The sequence below is a fragment of the Macaca thibetana genome, chromosome 13 (genome assembly GCF_024542745.1).
Source record: "Macaca thibetana thibetana isolate TM-01 chromosome 13, ASM2454274v1, whole genome shotgun sequence".
NCBI lineage: Eukaryota > Metazoa > Chordata > Mammalia > Primates > Cercopithecidae > Macaca > Macaca thibetana.
In genome coordinates, this window is record NC_065590.1 from 95,640,641 (window position 1) to 95,666,923 (window position 26,283).

Here is a 26,283-nt window from a genome sequence, read left to right on the forward strand (position 1 = left end):
TGTGTTAGACATACTCTAATTTAGTACTTATGCTTTCTGCTTATGTGTCTCCACCAGGCTAGTAGCCCCTGGAACACAAGGTAAGGCCCCATCAGATTCAGTTCTTCCCTCAACACCTACCCTACTGCTCGGCCCATGAGAGATGCTCAAAAAAAATGTGCAAAAGATTATGTCTTGAGGAAAAGCCAGGTCACAGGCACAATAAGTATGAAGATTGTGCCATTTCCCCGACTCTCCCCAGCTCTGTGCTCATGCTCTTTCTTTAGCCTGGACCACTTGCTACCCCATCCTGATCCACACCCCACCTTTACTTGTCCAACCCCATCTCTGGTTGTAGAGAATCTAGTCGTCCTTCAATAATCTTCCTAAAGATCTGAATGCCAAATTAATTAATCAGTTGTGGAGTCAAAGCCTGCCTCTACCACTGCCTACGTAGGACCCTGAGTAAATTTTTGTAATCCTGCTGATCTTAATTTCGCTGATCTGCAAATTGGGCAGAAAAATAACTATCTTTCAGTTTTGATATGAGATTTACATAAGCAAATGTACGTGGAATGCCAAACACATAGCAGATGCTGAATAAATGCCTTAAAATGGCCATTTCTAATGACTCTGAGAAATTCTTCATTCTGTAACAATATGCAGTCTTCTCGAGATCTCCGCTATGTTCTCTTTTTTTCTAGTTTATTTAGCAAACGTTAACAGAGCATGTTTTATTTGCCAGACACTGTGCTAGATGACAGAGATACAAAGATTAGAAGCCAGGCATGGTGTCTCAAGCCTATAACTCCAGCACCTTGGGAGGTTGAGGCAGGAGGATTGCTTAAGGTAAGGAGTTCAAAAAAATAATAAAACATTTTAAAAAATTAGCCGGGCATAGTGGCATGCACCAGTACTCTTAGCTACGTGGGAGTCTTAACTGGGAGACCACTTGAGACCAGGAGTTTGATGCTACAGTGAATTATGACCATGCCACTGCCCTCCAGCCTGGGTAACGGGGAAAAAAAAAGATTAGAGAAGACCTCTGACATCATAGTCTAGTGGGGAGCCAGCTTCTTCAGGGATTTCTCCCTGCCTCACCTCGCCCACCTCAGGCTGTGTAGATACCCCCAGTCTAACCGGTTGTTTCCCTCCAACTCTGTACACACCACGGTGTGTTACCTTTTTATTTCAAACATGTGCTGGCCTCTGTTCTAATCACAGCAACCTGTATCCATTAATCCATTTAATCCTCACAACAACCTTATCAGGTAAGTATTGTCATTATTCGCATTTTCCAAATAAGGAAACTGAGGCACAGGCAGATTAAGTAACTGGCTTAATAAGGTCTTCTGGTTTATAAGTAGGAGCCAGGATTTGAAAACACACCTCTGGCTCCAGCTTAATTAACATGCTGTTTACTTATCTGTCCCCACTGAAATTGGAGGTTGAACCTGTGGCATATCCAAATGAGTAAGTATCGCCTGTGCTCACCCCAATATCTGACACTATAGGTCCACGATAACTCATTCATCAAACAGGAAGGAGGGAGGAAGGAAGGAAGGAAGGAAGGAAGGAAGGAAGGAAGGAAGGAAGGCAGGCAGGCAGGCAGGCAGGAAGGAAGGAAGGAAAGAAGGCAGGCAGGCAGAAGTAAAACGATACCACAATGGTTTGGTTGCTCACATTTACTAAGCATCAACACTGACCCGCCTGTAAGATGTGCTAACAGAGCTCAGGAATAAATGAAGGCCGGGCGTGGTAGCTCATGCCTATAATCCCAGCACTTGGGAGGCCAAGGTGGGAGGATGGCTTGAGCCCCAGAGTTCAAGACCAGTCGGTGCAATATACTGAGACTCTGCCTCTACTAAAATTAAAATTAAAAATTAGCCGGGCGCAGTGGCGCGCGCCTGTAGTCCCAGCTACTTGGGAGGCTGAGGTGGGAGGATCGCTTGAGCCTAAGAATTCGAGGCTGCAGTGAGCCCTGACCACGCCACTGCACTCCAGCCTGGGCGACCAAAAAAAAAAAAAATTAAAATTAAAAAAAGGAATAAATGAACATCTTTGCGGCTGAGAGCTTTCAGTTATCACCGTCGAGAATTCCAGGCGAGCGCTGCGTTTTCCCAGCTGCCTGTTTTCTCTCACCCCCGTTCCCTTCCTCTGGAATCCGGCTCCACCTCTTCCTTTTCCTTTGCCAGCCTCTCCGTGGATTCCGCGGTCCGGGTTTCCCGGGCGCCAGCCGCCGGGAGAGGATCGGTGCGTGGGAGCGCTCCGGCCGCGGCGGGCATGCGCAGAGGGGGGCGGTACACTGCGCATGCGGAAAAATGGCGGGCCGGGCTACTTGAGAGCCGCGGGTCTACCTTCTCCTTTCCCGTCTTCGTCGGGAGTTCCCGGGCACGTGAGGCAGTGCCGCGTTTGCTGGCGGGTGGGACGGCCTAGCCGGGCGGGGCCTTGGAGGACGCCGCGGATCCGTCAGTTTCTGGGCCCTTGGAAATCGGCGCGTGGGGGGCGGTGATCGAGCTGCGCGCGAGAGGGCGGGAGAGCTCGCGGGGTGCGAGGGGAGCGGGACGCCCGGCCGGGCAGCATGAGTCAGCAGCGGCCGGCGAGGAAGTTGCCCAGTCTCCTCCTGGACCCCGCGGAGGAGACGGTTCGCCGTCGGTGCCGAGACCCCATCAACGTGGAAGGACTGCTGGTAAGCTCCGGGACGGGACGGGAGGGGGACGGGCGGGGGTCTCCCAAAGCTGGCCCCCTCCTCCCCGCGCCGCCGCCAACCCCGCTGGCCGTGGTCTCGGTCGTCTGCTCCCCCTGGGCCAGGCGCTGCCCATCACGTGCTGCGAAACTGCGCTCTCCCGCCTTCTGCTTTCAGCATCTGTTCACAGACGTGGTGTCAGTCTTCTGGACTTTTACATCGGAACTTCAGGGCACTGTTGGAGAAAATTGCTCAACTTTGCATTGGAAAGGCCATGTTTTTCTCCTTCAGTGGACTCTAGCTGTATCTCTGCAACCTATCATTTGTTCTTCTACCTTCTCTCTCTTCTGCTCTACTGCAGCCGTTTAAAACCTTGTCCACGCTTTATATTTACCACGCCACAGCTCCCATTCATAAAATTATCTCCCCACCTGTTTGACGGAGAAAATGGTTAGGAGATTTGGCTCCCTTTCCCACAAAGACTGATTTTTTCTATTCTTGTTCTGGACCAGATATTGTATTCCCCGGTTCTCAAGGTCCTTAACAAATGCGTTCTTTTCCATTCCTCCCGTATTTTCTTTTTCTTTTTTTGAGATGGAGTTTTTACTCTTGTTCCCCAGGCTGGAGTGCAATGGCACGATCTCAGCTCACTGCAACCGCCGCCTCCCAGGTTCAAGCGATTCTTCTGCTTCAGCCTCCCATGTAGCTGGGATCACAGGCATGCGCCACCACACCCAGCTAATTTTGTATTTATAGTAGAGGCGGGATTTCACCGTGTTGGCCAAGCTGGTCTCGAACTCCTGACGACCTCAGGTGATCCACCCGCCTCGGCCTCCCAAAGTGATGGGATTACAAGGCGTGAGCCACCGAGCCCGGCCTCTCCCCATATTTTCAATTTCTCTGCTGCTTTCTTCCTATAACTAGTAGTAATTAAACATTTTCCCAAGTCATTATGCCTGGTCCCCATACCAAATAGTTTGTGATTATTGTCTCATTTAATTTCTCACAGCAGTGTTTTATAATAGTAAAAGACTATTATTCTTGTTTTACGGTTGCCAAAACAGACCTGGAGATGCATGTAATGCCGGCTTGCCTGTGGCTAGATAGTAAGTGGAGAAACTTGGGTTGAACCTCCAAATGTCTAACTCCAGATGATAAATTCTTGACTACTAAAACCACATTCTCAATCCATCCCCATCTTAAAAGATCCCTCCCTTAATTCCATATCCCTTGCCATCTACTGTCTCTCTTCCCCTTCACAGCTAAACTTCTTGAAAAAGTTATTTACACTCACTCTTTCCACTTGATCGTCTCATTATCAGCCAACCCACTGCTGGGGACCCCTATCCTCAGCACACTTGTGAGACCATTCTAACCAGGGTCACCGACAATCTCGTCAATTCCAGCAGCTGTTGTAGTTTTGACACAAAACTACTTGTGTTGGAAACTCTCCCTTGAGTTTCCTTGACATTGATGTTCCATCTGCTTCTCTGGGCTCTCCTTGTCCTCATCCTCTTCCCAGTCCTTCATTTTTTTTTCCCCCGAGACAGGATCTCACTCTGTCACCCTGGCTGGAGTGCAGTGGCACATCCTGGCTCACTGCAGCCTTGACCTCCCAGGCTCAAGTGATTCTTCTGCCTCCACCTCTCTAGTAGCTGGGACCACAGGCACATGCCACAAGGCCTGGCTAATTTTTTTATTTTTAGATATGGAAGTCTTCCTACGTGGCCCAGGCTGGTCTTGAACTCCTAGGCTCAAGCTGTCCTCTCACCTCAGTTTCCCAAAGTGCTGGGATTACAGGTGTGAGCCACCGTGGCTGGCCACATGTTGATGATATTCAGGGTTCTCTTCTGCTGTCTCTACACATTCTTCTTAGGGGAGTTCATTCTCTCCTCCCATGACTTATGTTACCGTCTACATTTGATCCTTGAACGACTCAGGGTTTGGGGCACCAAATCACATGAAATTCAAAATCTGAATATAACTTTGATTCCCCCAAAACTTTACTGTTTCCTGGAAGCCTTACTGATACTGTAAACAGTTGATTAACACATATTTTGTATTTACATGTATTAGTTAGTGTATTCTTATAATAAAGTAGCTAAAGAAAAGAAAACGTTATTAAGAAAATCATAAATAAGAGAAAGTCCTACTCATTCAGGGGAATTAGATGATCGTAAAGGTCTTCATCCTTGTCTTCACACTGAGTAGGCTGATGAAGAGGAGTAAGAGGAGGAGTTGGTTTTGCTCTCTAAGGTGTGGCAGGGGGTAAAGAAAATTGGCATCTAAGTGGACCCACACAGTTCAAACCTGTGTTGTTTGAGGATCAGCTGTATATTGGTACCATCTGTATTGGTCGTCTTAATATTTGAGAATTTGATAAAAACTCTAAGCTCACTGTGGAAAAACCACTTAGTTTGCATGCAATATCAGCAGATACATCGCTTGAAATCTTAGACATACATTTCTGGTATTTTCAGTTACCATATCGTAATTCCCAAATCTATAAATCTCCCTCAGGGTTTTCCAGCTGTCTACTAGACCTTCCTACTTAGGTTTCCAACTCCTATTAGTCCCCCCTCATCTGAGGTTTCACTTTTCTTGATTTCATTTAACCTGTGGTCCCCCAAACTATTAAAATGAAAATTCCAGAAATAATTCATCAGTTTTAAAATGCTTGCCATTCTCCATAGTGTGATGAAATCTCGAGCTGTCAAGTACCACCCAGCACCTGAATCTTCCTTTGTCCAGAGTTCCCATGCTGTCATTGCACCCTGCCCTTAGTCGCTTAGTAGCTGATTGTTGATTATCAGACCAACTGTCACAGTGCTTGTGTTAAGTAGCCCTTATTTTACTCAGTAATGGCCCTGAAGCACAGGAGTAGTGATGCTGGCAGTTCCAGTATGCCAAAGAGAATTGATGAAGTGCTTCAAGTGAAAAGATCTAAGTTCTTGACTTAGTAAGGAAAGAAAAAAATCTTATTCTGAGGTTGCTAAGATCTACAGTATATTTTGAGAGGCCACCTTCACATAACTTTCATTGTAGTATATTGCTATAATTGTTATATTTAATTATTCGCTGTTAATATCTTACTATGCCTGATTTATAAATTAAATGTTATCACAAGTATGTATGTATACGAAAAAAATTGTATATATGGGGGTTGGTACTGTTGGCGGTTTTAGGCATCCACTGGGGGTCTTGGAATGTAGCTCCCAAGGATAAGGGTGGACTACTGTATATTCAGAATTGAATTTATTACTCTATTGGTCAGGGTTCTGCAGAGAGACAGACCAATACTAATACAGATTTTGGTACCAGGAATGGTTCTAGGGGAACAGAATTTTAAAGGTGAGTTTCCTTAATTGGGGTTTTTGGAATTGGTTCTTTAATCTGATTAGAACTTAAAAATGCTAAGACCTCTACTTCTAGTAGTAGAGAGAGCACTGGAAGCCATGACACAAACTGTTTATAGATATGCAAAATAAATGCCTTTGACATTCTAATTCACCACATATAAGAGGCAAAGAATTTAGTGACGCTGTATGTGATATTTTCAAACATTTTTGGAAAAACAAGGATTATAATGACATTGGTTGGTTGCTCCTAGTGTCTTTGGACAAAGTGATGAAAGAAAAGGATGAGCTCAGGGATTCAGTTTCATGGCTGGAGTTCCACATAAATGACTTAAAAGTTTCTAAGTGTGCCCTAGGTTAGAATCTTCTATCCTGTAGCCATAGGGCTGAAATTGCTGAAAATCAAACACAAGCCTTCATCATGCAACTGCCAAATTAAAATGAAAGTTGAACTCTTGGCCAGGCATGGTGGCTCATGCCTGTAATCCCAGCGCTTTGGGAGGCCGAGGCGGGTGGATCACCTGAGGTCAGGAGTTCAAGACCAGCCTGGCTAATGTGGTGAAACCCCGTTTGTACCAAAAATACAAAAAATGAGCCGGGCTTGGTGGCGCGTGCCTGTAATCGCAGCTACTCGGGAGGCTGAGGCAGAAGAATCACTTGAACCACCCAGGAGGTGGAGGTTGCAGTGAACCAAGATTGCGCCATTACACTCCAGCTTGGGCAATAAGAGCGAAACTCCGTCTCAAAAATAAATAAATAAATAAAATAGAAAGTTGAACTCTCTTAGCCTCACAGAGCATCTACTGTTGAAGTAAGGGTATTGGTTGGGAAAGAGTGGGGTTTGGATGGGATCATGTGGGAAGATGAGGCTGGACACATTGAGCCCGTAAATTCTGATGAGTCTTGTTTGCCAGAGGGGCAGTAGCGGTTCCACCTACAGTGGTGTCATCCTTTCCACCCCTGTCTAAGGAGATTAATTCTGCATTGCCTGTGGATATAGTAGTGGCCTCCTCTGAAACAGTTCCTGGGCAGGACAATGCTGATTCTCATCGGGACCCACCCCACCGCCCCTCTTTGCTTCTAGACCTATTACTAAACCCAAGTCCCAGCAGGCCCCTAAAGGTGAGGTGCAAAGTATGACTGACTCCACTTCTGGTACCAAATCTGTATTAGTTTTCTCTGGAGAGACAGAACCAATAGGATATATATACAGTCATGTGCCATATAATAATTGGGTCAGCGGTGGATCACATATACAGAGGTGGTCCTGTAAGATTATAATGGAGCTGAAAAATTTCTGTCACCTAGTGACACTATGTTGGCCAGGCTGGTCTCGAACTCCTGACTTCATGATCCGCGCCCCACCCCCCACCCCCTGCTTCCCAAAGTCCTGAGATTATAGGCATGAGCTACCGCGCCCGGGCTTACCATCTTTCTGTCTATATGTCTGTAGATGATGTCTGCCCCTGAGGAGCAATAGTACTGTTGTGATTCCTCCAAGATAAAGAGATAGTGTTTTTATATTCGAAGAGAAAAAAACCAAATGAATGCTGTTGGAGACTGTTTTCCCACATACATCAATATCGCCAATATGTAATGGAACTGCATTAATAGCAAAGAGTAGGGAAAACAAAGCCATCTTTTTTCATGTTATGCCTGATTGAGGTGTTACTTCTGTACCAACCTGTGATCCACTGTCTAGATGAGATGGGTAGGGAGATGTGGAGCAGAGAAGACGTCCTAGAATGCATAGCTAGTGAGGCAGCCTCTTTGGGAGCCAGTGAGTACAGTATGTAAGTCATGGGCCTGCTGCTCTGAATTAAGAACGGGAACCTCTGCAGCACGGCCCATCTGAGCATATATATTATGATTTAGGATATTTGTGTATGTGTGCTTCAAATCAATGTGATAAGGATGGATTTTTTTTTTTCATTCAAGAGTCTTGCTACAATAGCTGGCCCCTGTCTCATACTATTAGCAGAGGGGTTAAATGTAAAAATAACAATGGCAGTTGGTCGCACTTGTCTAATGTCTGACTTTGGTAGGACTGCTTCAGAGTTTCACTGTTGGATACCATGTTTGCAAGTCACTCAGCACTGTTTGAGAGAGCTGGCCAGACCTAGTCCCTGCTCTCAAGGCCAGCATTCCCAGCTCCAGTGTTGCATGCCCTAGCAGGTCTACATGTTCAATTCTAACAACTAAGTTATTTACAGTGGGATTCTGTCTCCATGGGAGTATTCCATATCGGGTTAATTTGTTAATAGATGCTATCATCTTGTCATGGATGATAAAATCGTTGTGCCAAGGATATTGTTAACACCAGTATAAACAAAGAGCCTCTTAACTGCTCACCTTGCCTTTGGGCTTCCTCATTTCCCAGTCCTTTTGCCATGTTGCTGCCATACTTATATTTCTAAACCATTTACTTAATTATGTCCTAGTCTGGTTCAGAAACCTTTGGTAATTCTCTACTGGTTATGACATGAAGTCCAAACTCTTTAGCATTAGTTTTATGTGGTGCCATCATGACCTCCCAGCTTCAAAGTCAAGTCACTTTCACACTGGCCGCTTCAGTGGGTTCCCAGAAACATGCCGTGCCATATACATCTTCACACCTTTGTTCGTTTCCGGTACCACAATCCTGTCTTTTTTCTTCTCTCCCCACAGTTGTTTATTCAGGCAAATCTGACTTGCTGGGCAAGGCTTACCTGAGGGCTGCCTTCACCATGTATCTTTCTGTGATTTCCCTGTCTGGGTGCATCCCTAGTACTACTATTGATTCTCTTCTTAGAGTACCTATGAATTTACTTGCCCCAGTTTTGCTTTATGGCCAGTTTTTTCTTAGATAAGAGCTAAACCTGATGACAGCCCTTCTGGAGGCACATTAACATTGATGTTACTAGGAGTTTCTGTTTATAGGCTTTCGTTTTAAGGTTTGGTTTCATTTTATTTATTTTTTACAAAAAAACAATTCCTAAATGTTACTACCAGTTTTATGCAAACTTTCAGAGCCTCTAAATAGCTGGTAAAATGGTGAGCATTGATAATGGCGCTTCTGCTAATTTCCTGGTTGTTTCAGGAAATTAAAAGAAGAAACTTTTTATCTAATGCAAAAGTTTCTAATTACCCACAGCGTGCATTGTTTTCCATTGTTAGAAATGCTGCTGTTTTACATTAATTATAGTGGGAACACATAGCTGCCTATGAAAGCTTGTGAGCAAATTTTTGGGAACTGCATATACTTTTAATAATAGCAAGGAGTGAGCATGTGTTGGTTGAGATAGATCTTCTATCTCTACTAAGCTTTACCAAGTCAGGGACAGTGTCGTAGTGCTCTTCATGTTCCTTTTATCGTCAGTACCTGATGTATTCAGTAATTACTATATTTTGTGTGTGTGTGAATGGTTTTTTTTTTTTTTTTTTTTTTTTTGAGACAGAGTCTTGCTCTGTTGCCCAGGCTGGAGTGCAGTGGCATGATCTTGGCTCACTGCAACCTCCTAGATTCAAGCGATTCTCTTGCCACAGCCTCCCAAGTAGCTGGGATTATAGGTGCCCGCCACCACGCCTGGCTAGTTTTTGTATTTTTAGTAGAGATGGGGTTTCACCATGTTGGCCAGGCTGGTCTCGAACTCCTGACCTCAGGTGATGCACCTGCCTCGGCCTCCCAAAGTGCTGGGATTACAGGCGTGAGCCACCGTGCCTGGCCAGTAATTATCACATTCATATTCTCAGACCTTTATACTATTGAGTAAAATGCTATTTGTTTGCATTGTTGTTTTAAAATCACTAAGTTAAATTTTTTATCTTTTTTTTCAGCCATCAAAAATAAGGATTAATTTAGAAGATAATGTACAATATGTGTCCATGAGAAGTAAGTTGATTCCTGAATAGGTTTTAGGTTTTGTTAGTTTGAACTTCATATGATTAAAATGATTTGTGTAAGTGTATGAGTTGATGAGAAACTGAAATAAAATGTGTTATTTGTACACTGAAATGTAAAGTTTCAAGGTTTAGTAACAACTCCTGAGGTTATGGGTTGAATAATGTGCACAAATGCCAATTTGTTCTCCATAGAACAGTCTATATTTAAGGCTGTTTTCTCAGAATTCCTCCTGGGAGAGAAATGTACTCTTTCCTTCTTGTCCCTTATCTTAGGTTAATGTTTAGGGTGTCTGTTAGAGGAGATAGGATGTAAATGGCTCTAGTTCCCTCTTCTGGAAGTTTTCATGATAGACTGCCCCACCTCAGCCTCCTAATCTCAGTGGATAGATAGTGCAAGTCAGTGTGCATCTTAGAAATGCTAACCCTTAGTTTTTCCTCAGTGCCTGCCACAGTCTCACCCATAGTTGGTCACTGAGTTTGGTCAGCTTCACCTTTGATGTGTTTCTTGCGTCTGTCCCATAGCACCAATTTATAATAATATCTAACATTTATTGAGCTCATACAGTGCCTGGCACTGTATTAAGCTCTCTGCATGGATTGTCACAACGACCCTTCAAAATACAGGTGCGGATTAGAATTCTTACTTTATAAAGGCCCAGAGAGGCTGAGTGACTTGCTCAGAGTCAGGGTTGAATCTTGCCTCTCTGGCGCAAGAGCCCAGAGTCTTTACCACATTGAATTGCTTCTCCTCGTTCAGGGTCTGACTTCCTCTGTAGCTGAAGTTGCTGGGTGTCCTTCTGAGAAGGCAGTCAGTGTCCAGGCTCTCCAGCCTGGGTGCTAGAAAACTCCAGGGGGATTTGTCTAATACAGAAATGGGGTTGTTATATCATCCAACCTAAGTTCTTCAGTGACACTCTTTTACGTGTAGAGAAAACCCTGATTCCTCGTATATTTGATTTTAAGTGTTTGTATTACATTCATAAGCCACTTCATATTAAAAGAAACTAGGCAGTAGAGAACGGGTAGACGGAGCAGACCAGGCCATTGTAGCTGTTTCTTGCTTAACGCCGCAGCCTCTTCTCCAGCATGCTGCCGCCCTCCTCCACAGCTCAAGCTACACCACCTGTGGTTCCCGAAGCACCGCAGGTTCTCTAAGGCTGCTTTGTCTTCTGAGGTGTGGTTCCCTCTCCCTCACTTCAGCCCCTCACCCTCTGTCAGAGTGGGCAGACACCGCCCATTTGCCTTCCTGTTCCCTGTGCCCAGTGTACTCCCATCAAGAGGCCTTCCCAGTTTCCCCCTGCAGTGAAGGTTTGATTCCGTGCTATCGGGTGACTTTGAATACCTCTCTTAGCACTTACCTCAGTACGTGCTGAGCAGTACATATCAAAATTCCTTAAAAATGTCCAGTTAAGGGGACATACAATAATTTCACAACAAAAAGATTCGTTGAAATATTAAGAATTCCTTATTAGACTACGGAGTTGCTTTGGTGTGAAGACCTCTGTAATCCTATTCATATCCCTTCAGCAACTGTCACGTTTTTGGTGTTTCGTTATACGTGTTCTTTATAAAATAACATCATAGAAATATACTTATCCTGAGCATGTAAGACCATGCCTTGTTAATAATTACTATAATTAAATATATGCTTTTTAAAGTTAGAATTTCTCATTTGTAATCTTCTTGAGTTTGTTGTAGAATTGTGACCTTCTACTTCCAATTAAAAATCCTTTTAAATTCCTAATTTACCCCTATTTAATCTTAAGTGTAGGAATGGGCTCCAGAGAGAAGACATTTATATTATGAAATATGTACCTTTGTTCCTGAAGTAACCGCCAGTGGTCTTTAAACTAAATGTGACATTGTGGAGGTTCTGAGTAAGGACATTTCTGGCTGAAGGTAGGATGGACATTTCTTTGAGGCATACTGACTGTGGTGTGCTGTGGAAGTAGAGAAAAAGAAAGTCATATATTCCACACCAGAGTGACAAAGTTATTTTAGAAATTATTTTTTCTGCAAACCAAGCCATAAGAACTTTTTCTTAGTATCAAATTGGAAAAGATGACAAGATACTTAGTTCTGGCAAGCGCGTGAGATGAGGTCCGTGTATGCCGCATAGAATGGATAGAACCCACAACCTGCAGAGCTGTTTAGCAGTACATATCAAAATTCCTTAAAAGTGTCCAGTTAAGGGGACATACAATAATTTCACAACAAAAAGATTCGTTGAAATATTAAGCAAAATCGTAAAGTTGGAGATAGTCTGAATTTCTAATATTGGGATAAATAGCAAATACTGCATACAGTTAAGCATACAGCCATTAAGAATAATGTTGAAATACATTTGTTGACATGTCAGGATGTTCACAGTATTGTGTTAAAAGAACATGTTGCAAAATTGCATGGTCCTGTTTTTGTTTTTAAAAACTATATATATGATTGACACACAAGTGTGAGTGTGTTAGAGGGGTGTGTGTGTATGAAAACCCAAGCCATAGTAGGTGAGTGAGGGAATTAAAGGGATTTTTTATCATTTGTCTATCCGTTACATTAATGCAGAGTAGTGAATATTTTTAAAAATAGAGATAGTGGGCCGGGCGCGGTGGCTCAAACACCTGTAATCCCAGTACTTTGGGACGCTGAGGCGGGTGGATCACAAGGTCAGGAGTTCAAGGCCAGCCTGGCCAATATGATGAAACCCTGTCCCTACTAAAAACACAAAACAATTAGCCGGGCGTGGTGGTGCACGCCTGTAATCCCAGCTACTCCGGAGGCTGAGGCAGGAGAATTACTTGAACCCAGGAGGCGGAGGTTGCAGTGAGCCAGGATCGCGCCACTGCACTCCAGCTCCAGCCTGGGCGACAGAGTGAGACTCTGTCTGAAAAAAAAGAAAAGAAAAGAAAAAATAGAGATACCACTGTTGGCCGAGGTATGTCATCATTGCCTTAATAGAAGACTAGTTTGAGCTCTTTCAAAACATTGGTCAGACAACTTACACTATGACATGGATAGAGTCATTAAAAGGGGACAAAAAGCCAGTTCTCTGCCTTTGCTTAGTAAAGAATTCCTTCACTTGAAGACCAAATGAGAAATTTAATTTTAAAAACCATGTGTAATTCTATTCCTGAGAGTGGTAGGGATGCAAATGTAATCTCACTGCTTTGTCTGAGAAGATGCTGTAGACTTGTAAAAGTCCACATGCTCAGTGGACACTGGTTGCATATTTCAAATACTCCTTTATTTAAATTTAAAGCCTTTGTTTAGAGCCAGGATAGGCCAGTGAATTTTTTCTCCAATTTAAGAGATTTATTTCATAGAAACCAGCTTTGATTTGGTCAATGTGTAGGGATTTCTGTAGATGTCTGCTCTCTGATCAAGAGGAAACAGATGATTTTTTAAAATGAGTTGAGAAATGTTATTTAAAGTTTTACAAATATGTTTATTTTGTTTCCCAGAAGCTCTAAAAGTGAAGAGACCTCGTTTTGATGTATCACTGGTTTATTTAACTCGAAAATTTATGGATCTTGTCAGATCTGCTCCTGGGGGTATTCTTGACTTAAACAAGGTTGCAACGAAACTGGGAGTCCGCAAGCGGAGAGTGTATGACATCACCAATGTCTTAGATGGAATCGACCTCGTTGAAAAGAAATCCAAGAACCATATTCGATGGATGTGAGTTGCTTTCAAACTTTTCATGGCTTTTTTTCTTTCTCATCAAGTGACAATTCCGTGCTTAAACTAGATAGTAGCAATGTTTTGACAATAGAAAACAAAGGTACAACTTCTTGTTAGGAGAGAATTCTGTAAAATTTTCTCGTATCATCCTGGAGAGTACATACATTTTTTAAAAAGTATTTCCTCAGTTCCAGTTGATTACTGATATTGGGAAAATCTGTGAAGGTTGTAAAACAGTGGTTTTCACACGGCCGTGTAGTAAACACCTAGAGGCTTACTGCCTCTGGAGGTGTAATTCGGTAGATCTGAGGGAAAGCAGGAAAGTACATTCTCAACAGGTAGCCCAGGAGATTATGACGTAGCGAGGTGTTTGAAACACTGCCCTGAATATTAAAAGAAAAATCAGACAGTGTCTAAAAGGCAGTTGCTAAAGACTTGACATGATGAGGAGGAATCCAATGGAAAGGGAAGCTGAAGACTGGCATAGATAAAGGTATCTGTGCGTGCACACATAAGAAGAAAGCTGTTAGAATAGGCAAGTATTTTGGGACAGGGAGAAATCGTTGCAGCAAATAAGTACATAGTGACCTCTCAGGCAAATGCAACCCTACCAAGAAAGACTGTAAAATGATCCTAAATAATTAACGTAGTTATTAGAGGAAAGGGATTCATAAAGGAGGTCATTTTTTCAATAGTATGGAAGTATAGGTTGAATTCTAATTTGAGCATGTTTACTAAAAAACACTTTAGGAGTTTGTATCGGCATGCATTGTGAATCACTAATTAGAATCAGATTTGAAAACTGCCAGGTGAAAGATAGAGGCAAGAACCTTTCCCTATTTATTTTCCATTAAGATTGAAAGGAAAAAATGAAAATCAGTTGTTGCCTGGTCATCATATTGGAGTAGGCACTAATTACTAAGGAAAATATGTATATCTTTTTTTTTTTTCTTTTGAGAGGGAGTCTTGCTCTGTCACCCAGGCTGGAGTGCAGCGACATAATCTCAGCTCACTGCAACCTCCACCTCCTGGGTTCAAGCGATTCTCCCACCTCAACCTCCCCAGTAGCTGGGATTACAGGCGCACACCACCACCCCTGGCTAATTTTTGTATTTTTAGTAGAGACGGGGTTTCACCATGTTGGCCAGGCTGGTCTCGAACTCCTGACCTCAGGTGATCCACCTGCCTCAGCTTCCCAAAGTGCTGGGATTACAGGCGTGAGCCCCATGCCTGGCCTGAAAATAATGTCTTTTTTAAAATGATGAATAGAATCATTATATTCAGATAGAATGTGTACACTAGGGAAAAATACAGACTCATCACATTTTAGCAGAGGAACTGTCATTTAGCCAACACTTTGTTTTCATATGTAGGAACTCAAGTACTGTAAGATTATAACTTATCAGAAGCTATGTTGTAAGGACTAGGACTGAGGCTGAAGCTAGGTGTTATTGACTCTTAGTTCAGTGCCCTTTTGCTTTCTTAGGCTGTCTCTGCTGTTATTAATTTCTGTTAGGTTGTAATGTATTTTTTTTTTTGGAAAAAGACTATAAGATGAAGAACTATAAATGTATGTACAGAAGGAATAATGGCTGTCTAGAACGAAGATAGCAGAAGTTAAAAGTCCCTAGTTTCTATTGTTGTGGAAAACACTTATGGTAATCATTTGGAGAAGTTCCAGTAACCTAACTTGAAATTCCTTTGTGGTGATTTTTTTTTCTTTTAAAGAGGATCTGATCTTAGCAATTTTGGAGCAGTTCCCCAACAAAAGAAGCTGCAAGAGGAACTTTCTGACTTATCAGCAATGGAAGATGCTTTGGATGAGTTAATTAAGGATTGTGCTCAGCAGCTGTTTGAGTTAACAGATGACAAAGAAAATGAAAGATATCCTTTAAGTCTATACCTTTCTAAAATTTCTGCTTCCAAAACAGATTACTTAAGTAGTAGAATCAGCTTGGGGACTTAATTTATATATTTAAGATATAAAATTAGACCATTAAAAGTTAAAGTAATACAAAATTAGCCAGGCATCATGGCAGGCACCCGTAATCCCAGCTCCTTGGGAGGCTAAGGCAGGAGAATAGCTTGAACCTGGAAAGCAGAGGTTACCGTGAGCCGAGATGGCGCCATTGCACTCCAGCCTGGGCAACAAGAGCAAAACTCCGTCTCAAAAAAAAAAAAAATAATAAGTAAAAGTTGGTAGTAATATAGCCTCAAACGTACACAAATGGTAGGTTTTTTAACTTCTGTGTGGCGTTTCTTAGATTAAATTCTGGATGATGACCTCAGGGGTACAGTACCAAACCAAGGTTGATGGTACCACTTAAAATAGGAGAGTATTCATTTTTATAGTCTGAATACTATAAGGATAATAAAATATTTGTTGGCTTTTGTGAAGTTCATGTTTTTCCTAGAAATGTGTGAACAGAAGTTGATTTCCGAAACAGTGAATTGCCATTGAAGAGGTGCTTAAACTCCCGTTTGTGTCCACAGAAGCATGTTGTTGCTTAATAGCAGTGTTGCCTTGAAACTCAATGTCTCAGGGAGCTGGGGGGTGGGGCTGGGGGAACCTTGTCTTTGGTACTGACCTCCTGGGTGTCTTAGACCTGTATGCTGTGCTGTGCTGTTCCCTGTGGCACCCTTTGTGAGGGGCTCACTGATTCTGAGCTATCCCATACCCCAGATTTACTTAAAACTCTCTACAGCAGTCAAAAACCTCTATTCCTACAGTACAGTTACTGGAAGGAAAAGAAAAAAATAAGCACCAACATTACTGCAGCCAATCAGAGAAAAAAAAAATGTTAGAGAAACCCAATAAATCACTCAATTGGTAAAATTTGAGGCAACACAGTGAAACAAGACGAAAAAGATTCAGGTAATGAGATGGAAAATAATTTTGGATAAAGTAATATCGCACATGATATTCTTGAAACTTAATCTCCAAGTCGTTTATGCCTTTTTATAGATTTTTTTCCATCTTTCATTTTGGGGGATTCTTGTCAAAGCCCTGAATGTTTTTTCTCAAAGTTATAGTAAGATCTAGCTTACTATAACTGAAAAGGGAATAGGATGAAAATTTGAATTTCTTCATGTGGTATATTTGTGTTAGGGACTCAGACTTTATTAATATTTTTCTCCAGAAATTGCCATCATAATCATAATAGTACAGCTTAAATTCTTTAGGTTGAGTTGTAAATATTGTAAAATGCTTTATTAAAAGCTTAATTTTATATGAATAATAAAGATTATCAATGGAATAATTTTTTTACTACTTTCCTTAATGCTGAACTTGTATCTCATAAAAACTAAAGACATTCTAACATTACCCTTGCGTTACTGAATTACTAGAGATAAATTACTTCCCCAATAAACAGCATTCTGTGTAGAGATCCTTGACTGGGTTTTACACTAGCATATGTGACCTATCAAGACATTCATAGCATTCAGGCCTTCCATGAACAGATCGTCATTGCAGTTAAAGCTCCAGCAGAAACCAGATTGGATGTTCCAGCTCCCAGAGAAGTAGGTAACCCTGCATTTTTAAAAGGATTTAAAGAGGGATGAGGGCCGACTGCTTAGGCTGTGATTTATTGCAGTCATACTTAAGAGCCATTGTGTGCATGTGCACTCTACATCCGCTGCTGCTGAAGGCACTTCACACATTTTAACTTGCTTCAACTAACACAAGTCAAGTAGTCATTATTATCTTAAAGATGAGGAACCGAGAGCTCACAAAGATGAGTTAACTTTTTCAGGATCACCAGAATTCAAACCCAGTTAGTGTGGCTTCATAGTTTGTTTTTCACTATTGTACTGCAGTGCTTCTTAGAAGAATCACCAAGAATTGGCCCATCTTAAAGTTGCAAAAGTAAGGTCTGCTCTCAACGAAGGCACTGGGGAGTTAACAAACTCATGAAAGACTGATGAATAAACCAGAACACTAGGTTCTGAATTTAAAATGGAAAAGCAGGATTTCTGTGTCAATGAACATATTTTTGTCAGCTGCCAGCTGCTCGGTGCATTTTTTCCCTCGCAGGAAAGTTTGCATTGAAAGATAATTGCAGCAGAAGGCTGCTTGATGAGGACGGAATCAGAACCAAGGAATGTGGCCATTCTTGGGCCACATCCTCAAGACTGACAGCCTTGATAGACTCATCGGTGCTCATAGTACAGTCCTCTGCATTGCCCTGGGGGTTTGCCTCCTGCCTAGCGAGGAATGTTTTCTTGACCCGTTTTTCCTTTTGTCCCCAGCAGACCACTGTTCAAGTGAGCCCTGTATTACTCGACAGTGTATGGGTTAAGGGCCGGCTTTCATTTAACTCAGTCACACTCAAATTAGATTTCTTGGTGATGTTTCCTAGTTGTTTTATTTTTAAGAAAGAAACCGCTAATCAACACATCTTTACTTTGGGGCATCATAATTCATTCTGCAGAGACTAATGGATTTTTGGCTTTTCCCCTATGCAATGAGCTGCTTCAGACTGTAATTGCTAAATCTGGCTGAGCCTTTGATCATACCTGAGGCTTCTTTTAGAGTCCCATTTAAAGTCTCTGCACGTGGGCCCTCTTGGCCAGAGCCTGACCGTGAAGATCTGGGGACCTAGTGTGGTGGTTGGCAAACTGGCCTTAAGGTCAGATCCGGCCTGCTCCTTGTTCTTAGAAATAATTTTATTAGGACACAGCCACGTGCACATTTGTTTACATATTGTCTCTGGCTGCTTTCATACTATAGTGGCAGAGTTAAGAGGTTGTGACAGGGATAGTGTGACTCGCAAAGCCAAAAGTATTTACCATCTCACCCTTTATGGGAAGTTTGACAACACCTAATTTAGTGGAATGTGAAGTCCTCAGCTGCCTACCAGTTGAGAGTGACATTGGTTCCTTTTATCATTTAGAAATATCTACTGAATTGTACAGGATTTATCATTCAAACCAGATGTGACCTGGCATTCTAGAAGCTGAGCACAGATGTTCTCCAGCCCACTTGTCGGTTACCAGGAAGTCATAGCAAGGACGACAAGTGAGGCTCTGAGATGTCTGAGAGGCTGCATCTCCCCAGACTCACCCTGGTGTAACATCGCAGTGAGGTGTGGAGTGGGAGGGAGCAGTGGTGTCTGTGAGTCTAGCCGAGGCCTAACTGCATTAAAGGGGAGAAAACAGACTTTGTTACAGTTGAGGCAGCGCCCAGTTAAAGCAATCATTTATAACTGGAGCTGTTCCTTAAGAATTTAGCATAATTCCCAGTAGAAGCATTTAAGTTGCCTGATATCTTATGGAAAAAGTATTTTGATTAATCCTGGGGAAATCTGAAATCAAAGGATGTAAAAATCATGGTGAGTTGTTAATAGCCCTTTATAAATAATCTTTACAATTTTTTTGATGTTTTACTTGAGGTATATTTTGATCTTTTCCTGTGCTTTCAACTGGACAAAAGAATGGCCCTTCCATTATCTCAGGATCTGTTCATTGGTCTGGAAATCCAAGCACATATTTATCCTGTGAGACTAGGGTATTCTAGAGTTCTTTGTCATCAAAACACTTTTTGACTCAAGTACGGCCTCCTTGAAGGGTCAGCTCCTGAGTAGAAAAAGGCTCTTGAGTACTGAGGTTTTCCCATGATAGCTCTTGAGGTTTTCCCATGATAGCTCTGAAGCCATTACTGCAAGATCAAGCGTAACTGTCTTCAGCGTGTGAGTTGGCCAGTGCTTTAATGTGACTACAGCTATGGTGATTTTTTCATATGTCTCTTGAAATTCTTGCAGTTCTAGTGAGTGAAAAAATACGGTTTATTATTTCATTCATCTTGACGATTCCTGTGTCCTTTGCTAGGACTCTATCACAGTGCACATAAGGAGCACCAACGGACCTATCGATGTCTATTTGTGTGAAGTGGAGCAGGGTCAGACTGGTAGCAAAAGGTCTGAAGGAGTCGGAACCTCTTCATCTGAGAGCACTCATGCAGAAGGCCCTGAGGAAGGTAAATATACCAGTGATTCTGGCAGTATTTTAAATAAGCACATATAATGTTGTTAATGTGTATTATGGCCTTAAGATATTTTTACTCTTCCTATCCACAAAAACATAAGTAAAAAATTACAACATAATTCTTACTGTAGTTGAGAATATTTCTGTGAGCGTTACAGTTAAATTTCTGTAGTTTTGATAACAGTGGAGACTTAGAATTCTGTTTGGTCCCATGGTGGTACCAGCTTGCGATGGTCTCCGAATAGGGCAGGCTTTCAGTCAAACAGCAGCTCCACTCAGCCAAACAGCCTGCCCATGACCCGGCCGGGAGACTTCCCGTTCTGCACATCTTGGAGAAGGGAAAGGTCTAGACCTGCTTGACCCAGGCAGTCACACACCCGCTCAACTCAGCGAACAGCCCACTCCACAAGAGTCAGTCCTCAGTTGCACTTTTCTAAGGACGTTGCCTTTGGACCCACCTGGCCAGAGCAGTGACTCCATCTCACCTCGGAGCCCAGCTTGCAGCACTGCCCAACAGCAGATCCCAAATAGTGGAATTGCCTGAGCAGGGGGCCAGCATCCTGTGACCGGCCTGGGCAGAAGCCGTCACAGTGCCCAGCCAGCAGGTCCACCGACATCTGAACAAATACCCAGCCAACTGGAAAACCGGCCTGGGCAGAAGCCGTCACAGTGCCCAGCCAGCAGGCCACTGACATCCGAACAAAGACCCAGCCAACTGGAAAACCGGCCTGGGCAGAAGCCGTCACAGTGCCCAGCCAGCAGGCCACCGACATCCGAACAAAGACCCAGCCAACTGGAGAACCCAACAAGCACTGCGGGCCAGGGTGGTCTTCAGCTGGCCCTTGCAGAGCCACAGGCTGGACCAATAGGAAGCTTTCACTGACAGAGAATACCTGTAATGACCAGAAGAGGGGGCTGTTGCCCGCACACAGACAACAGCACAAAGACACAAGGATTAAAGACTGGGGGAATCATGGGGGCTCCGAAAGAAACTAGTAAAGCCCTAATAAGGGAAGGCTTCCTCCATTCTCGGACGGGTGCTTTCAGGTACAAGTTCAAGTTCCGGTTTATTCTTGAGAGACTGAAAAAATTAGCCTTATGCCATTAACCTGAGAATGCGTGTTCTTGACCAGGCATCTTCAGGGTTTTCTGAAGTAGTCGGATTGTGTATTCTTTTACATATTTGCCTATCAAACCTTCACTTAGGTGAATTTCTCTCTCGTGTTCTTTTTCAGAAGAAAATCCTCAGCAAAGTGAAGAATTGCTTGAAGTAAGCAACTGATGGCATTTGAGAATTTGTGTATTACTGAGTTTTTTGGGAACATCTTTGTGGAGAATTATGCGTCAAATTTGATTCTCAGAGCAATAAATTATCCATGAAGTGCTCTCGTTCTCAGTAGCGGCATCATGGCCAGTAGTGTCTTTGAGGAGTTCGCCACCTAGATTACTGAGTAATTGTGGTTTCCACATTTGAAAACAACTCCTTTTATAATTATTCACTGCTTTTTGTCAGTGAAATAGACATCTTGCCTCCTGAAGTAGTTTCATCACAGAGTGTCATGAAAACAGACAGTCGGGCTGAAATGGACAGTTCTTTGTGGACTCTACCCTTCCCTTCAAGGAGTATGTCATATATCACAGAAGAAATTGCCTTACACTGGTTCATGTTTGCAGTTACTGTTGTACATTGGATAGATGTACACACGTATTTAAATGTGATGTCTTTGTATATATCTGTATAATGTTTCGATTACTTACAAAATACGTCTGAGTGACACTTTTCCCCTTGTACAGCCAAAATAATGTATATATGGAAAGTGACAGACAAATTCTCTAATTTCTTTGGTATCTATAACTTATTAGAATCCTCTGGATGAGGGTTAGAAGAGAGTTTTTCCAAACTTCTACATGTAGAAGTATCATAAATGTGCTACACATTTATGTTTGTGGATTTAATTAAAGTATTTTAATATGGTTTTCAATGCTGAAATTGGAGTCAGATACTTCTTGGTTTTAAGCTGTCTACCTACTTGCTGTCTCCCAGCAGCCTGGTGGCATGCCCAGTGTTTTGGGGGGCAGGGATAGAAGTGCCATCAGGAAATAGCTGAATCCATTGTGAAATATGAATTCAGTCATGGTGATCATTGGAAACTCTTTTAAGGTTTTTGCAAGTAGATGTTGTAATGTTTGTGTATGCAGCCTTGCTGTTCAGTCAGTCAAAGGGGTTTTACTTATGACAAGTTGTACCTTGCCCTCTCTCCAGCTCTACTCCCACATTTTCACGTACGTAGCTATTTCTACCTCATTGGGTAAGTCATTTACCACTCTGTGCCTCAGTTTACTCTGTAGTTTACCATTAGACTGTGAGCTCCTTGAGGGACCTTGTCATAATCACTGTTATATCCCAGTGCCTCACACCATGCCTGACCCTTAAGAAGTGCTCAATAAATGTTTGAACAAATAAGTGAGTGGAGTGAGTGAATTGTAAAATCAGACTAATAGTATTTGGTTTGTCTATCATACAAGATTCCTGTATCGTTTGAATTCAGATTGTGAACCTTGTTTTTAAAGAAATGAAGCAACTTCAAATTCAGACTGTGTTTAAAAAGATTTAAAATCAGAATCCAAAATCAAAGTATTAAAAAATAATGCTGAGTGTTTAGGATTCACATACCTCTGAGCTCCAGTGGCTTTTGCCAGTCCTGTCCCTCTGCTGAGCACCAGCGCCTTCCTGCAGCGGTCCTGCCGGCGGGTTTCTGTGCACCTGGGGATAGAATATGCTCTTCACTGGGTGGTTAGCCCCAGTGCTTTTCCTCCCTCTGTTTTATTGTTTGAAATTAGCCAAAGAAAAGCTGCAGGGGGCGCTGCTGATCATCATCGGACCGGTTGGTCATGCTGTGTGACAGAATTGGGAATACAGGAGGAAGAGCAAGCCTAGGGTAAACAATAGGCTGGGACATGCTTGATGAAAGCAAGAGTTTCGGCAGGTCGCTGTGTGTATGTAGGTGAGGTGCTCAGTAGAAAAGTCTGAGCTGTATAGTAGGTCGGACAGATGTCAGTTTAGAGGTGGTAGTTTAAACCGCAAGAGTAGGAGGGGTCATCTGAAGAGTACAGCAGGTCCAAGGGTATCTGTATTTAAGGAGAAATACAGAAGAAAAAGTCTTCTGAGAAGGAATAATGGGGTGGTTCGGGAGGGAGAAGGCAGTGTCCCAAAAAACCAACAAAGGTTTTACCAAAGGTAATGCCATCATTTCTGAGCAGCAGTTCCTTACTTGTGAAAATGTGACAGATGTTCTCCTTTACAAATTGTTCTGAAGGTAAAATGAGATCATGTAAACGAAAATCCTTTGTAGATTACAGATGTGTGTTATAAATGAAGTATCTCTCGAGTCACTCCATCTTCTGGCGTTTGGTCTCTGATTTTTAAAACGGATAAAATAAGCATCCCATGAACTCGTTTCTGGGCCCTTCCTCCTCACTAACCCTAACCTTTCCAACCTCACTGAGCCACCTCTGAGTGCACCGCTTCTTCCTTCAGAAACCTTGAGTGATCCGTGTTTCCTTCAGGCTGAAGTGCAGACTCTGGATATAGAAGAGCCCCAGCCTCGCTTTCCAATCTTGCCTTGGTACCTGCCTTGCGGACCTTCACCTCAATAAATCGGTCTCATCACTACCTGAAGCACACAGTGAACTTTCCCATCTCCCTGCCTTTGCTCTTATCCTATTCTCTTCCTGTTCTCTGTGTTTCAAAATCACATCCTATTCTGGACCTGGTGTCACCCGTGCCTCCCCTTTACTCCTACCCCGCATGCAGTTTACACACAGCACGCAGGTGGCCATCTTCCTTCCTCGTAAGTTGCTGTGGCTAATTTCCCAGCTGCCATTCCATGTTGTCAGAGTGTAAGGTCATGTCTTAATATGTATTTATCATATTAATATAGTGTTCAAGTATGATAGGGTTTGGCTGTGTCCCCACCCAATCTCATTTTGAATTGTTTTCCCATAATCCCCATGTGTCATGGGAAGGACCAGGTGGAGATAATTGAATCTTGGGAGTAGTTTCCCTGCATCCTGTTCTCGTAAGTTCTCACGAGATCTAATGGTTTAATAGGGGCTTTTCCCTTTGCTCGGCTCTTCTCCCTCCTGCCACCATATGAAGAAAGACGTATTTGCTTCCTCTTCCACCATGATTGTAAGTTTCCTGAGCCAGCCATGCTGAACTGTGAGTCAATTAAATCTGTTTCCTTTACAAATTACCCAGTCTTGGGTATGTCTTTATTAGCATTGTGAAAATGGACTAATACAGTAAATTAGTACCACAGAGAGTGGTGCACTGCTGTAAAGATACCCGAAAATGTGGAAGCAACTTTGGAACTGAGTAACAGGCAGAGGTTGGAACAGTTTGGAGGGTTCAGAAGAAGACAGGAAGATGTGGGAAACATTTAGAACCTCCTAGAGACTTGTTGAATAGCTTTGACAAATTGCTGATAGTGATAAGGACAGTGAAGTCCAGGCTGAGGTGGTCAAGATGGAGATGAAGAACCTATTGGAAACTGGAGTAAAGGTCACTCTTGCTATGCAAAGAGACTGGCAGCATTTTGCCCCTGCCCTAGAGATCCATGGAACTTTGAGAGAGATGATTTTTAGGGTATCTGGCGGAAGAAATTTCTAAGCAGCAAAGTGTTTGAGAGGAAGCAGGGCATAAAAGTTTGGCAAATTTTGCAACCTGATGATGGGATAGAAAAGAAAACTCCATTATCTGGGGAGAAATTTAAGCTGGCTGCAGAAATTGCATAAGTAATGAGTCAAATGTTAATCACCGAGAGAATGGGCAAGATGTCTCCAGGGCATGTCAGAGACCTTCCAGCAGCCTCTCCTATCACAAACCTGGGAGCCTACGAGGGGCCCCCCTGCTCTATGCTGCATTGGGACATGTTGCCCTGCATCCTAGCTTCTTCAGCTCCAGCCTTGGCTAAAAGGGGCCAACATAAAACTCAGACTGTTGTTTCAGAGGGTGCAAGCCCCAAACCTTGGTGGCTTACATGTGGTGTTGGGCCTGAGTGCACAGAAGTCAAGAATTAAGGTTTGGGAACCTCTGCCTAGATTTCAGAGGATGTGTGGAAACATCTGGATGTCCAGACAGAAGTTTGCTCTCTGGAGAACTTCTGCTAGGGCAGTGTAGAAGGGAAATACAGAGTTGGATCCCCCACACAGAGTTCTGACTGGGGTACTGCCTGGTGGAGCTGTGAGAACAGGGCCACCATCCTCTAGACCCCAGAATGGTAGTCTTGCCCTGTGCACCCTGAAAAGTTGCAGACACTCAACATCAGCCTGTGAAAGCAACCCAGATGGGGATGGGGTGTACCCTGCAAAGCCACAGGGGTGGGGCTGCTCAACGCCTTGGGAACCCACCTCTTGCATCAACATGACCTGGATGGGAGACATGGAGTCACAGGAGATCATTTTGGAACTTTAAAGTTTAATGATTGCCGTATTGGATTTCGGACTTGCATGGCACCCATAGCCCCTTTGTTTTGGCCAATTTCTCCCATTTGGCACGGGTATATTTACCCAATCCCTGTACCTCCACTGTATCTAGGAAGTAACTAACTTGCTTTTGATTTTACAGGCCCATGGGTAGAAGGGACTTGCCTTGTCTGAGATGAGACTTTGGACTTGGACTTTTGAGTTAATGCTGGAGTGAGCTAAGACTTTGGGGGACTTTTGGAAGGGCATGGTTGTGTTTTGAATTATGAGGACATGAGATTTGGGAGGGGCCAGGGACAAAATGATATGATTTGGCTGTTTCCCCACTGCAATCTCATCTTGAATTATAGTTCCCATAATCCCCATGTGTTGTGGGAGGGACCAGGTGGAGAAAATTGAGGCTGTTTCCTCCATCCTGTTCTCGTGATAGTAAGTTCTCACAAGATCCAACGGTTTTATAAGGGGCTTCCCCTTGGATCGGCTCTCATTCTTCTCTCTCCTGCCGCCATGTGAAGAAGGACGTGTTTGCTTCCCCTTCCACCATGATTGTAAGTTTCCTGAGGCCTCCTCAGCCATGCTGAACTGTGAGGCAATTAAACCTCTTTCCTTTATAAATTATCCAGTCTCAGGTATGTCTTTATTAGCAGCATGAGAATGGACTGATACAATGTTCAGTAAGTTGTTACTAGTTGATAAGTGACCTGACTACATCATTCGACCCAACTCCCAAGAATTTTTTTTTTTTTTTTGAAACAGAGTCTCGCTCTGTCACCCAGGCTGGAGTGCAGTGGTGTGATCTCAGCTCACTGCAACCTCCACCTCCCAGGTTCAAGCGATTCTCATGCCTCAGTCTCCAGAGTAGCTGGGATTTCAGGCATGGACCACCACACCTGGCTAATTTCTGTATTTTTTTAAATAGAGGTGGGGTTTTACCACGTTGGCCAGGCTGGTCTCGAACTCCTGACCTCAAGTGATCTGCCTGCCTCAGCCTCCCAAAGTGCTGGGATTACAGATGTGAGCCACCACACCTGGTCCTGAGAATCTTTTTTAAAAGATGACTTCAGGATGGGCACGGTGGCTCACACCTGTAATCCCAGCACTTTGGGAGGCCAAGGCAGGCGGATCACAAGGTCAAGAGATCGAGACCATCCTGGCCAACATGGTGAAACCCTGTCTGTACTAAAAATACAAAAGTTAGCCGGGCCTGGTGGTCCGTGCCAGTCGTCCCATCTA

At 43.2% G+C, this 26,283-nt stretch overlaps 1 protein-coding gene across 6 annotated transcripts; it reads left to right on the plus strand.

Moving 5' to 3' along the window:
- The first annotated feature begins 2,262 nt into the window (after positions 1-2,262).
- E2F6 (E2F transcription factor 6) lies at positions 2,263-22,961 on the plus strand. 6 transcript variants are annotated; one of them, XM_050753942.1, is made up of 7 exons: positions 2,263-2,668; positions 9,838-9,892; positions 13,359-13,575; positions 15,307-15,462; positions 16,986-17,100; positions 19,408-19,555; positions 20,799-22,961. In XM_050753942.1, exons 1-7 carry the CDS (start codon positions 2,561-2,563, stop codon positions 20,843-20,845), a joined length of 846 nt encoding a protein of 281 aa, XP_050609899.1. In that variant the 5' UTR covers positions 2,263-2,560; the 3' UTR covers positions 20,846-22,961. The 6 variants fall into 6 exon arrangements, with proteins under 6 accessions (XP_050609899.1, XP_050609901.1, XP_050609904.1 ...); XM_050753944.1 differs by lacking the exon at positions 20,799-22,961 and having other exon boundaries at positions 2,279-2,668; positions 16,986-17,104; XM_050753947.1 differs by lacking the exon at positions 9,838-9,892 and having other exon boundaries at positions 2,436-2,668; positions 20,799-22,024.
- Positions 22,962-26,283: the final 3,322 nt, after the last annotated feature.

Coding starts and splice junctions, on each gene's coding strand:
- E2F6 (XM_050753942.1), top strand. CDS start 2,561: ATGAGTCAGCAGCGGCCGGCGAGGAAGTTGCCCAGTCTCCTCCTGGAC. Junction 2,669..9,837: donor TCAACGTGGAAGGACTGCTG/GTAAGCTCCGGG, acceptor CTTTTTTTTCAG/CCATCAAAAATAAGGATTAA. Junction 19,556..20,798: donor TGCAGAAGGCCCTGAGGAAG/GTAAATATACCA, acceptor GTTCTTTTTCAG/AAGAAAATCCTCAGCAAAGT.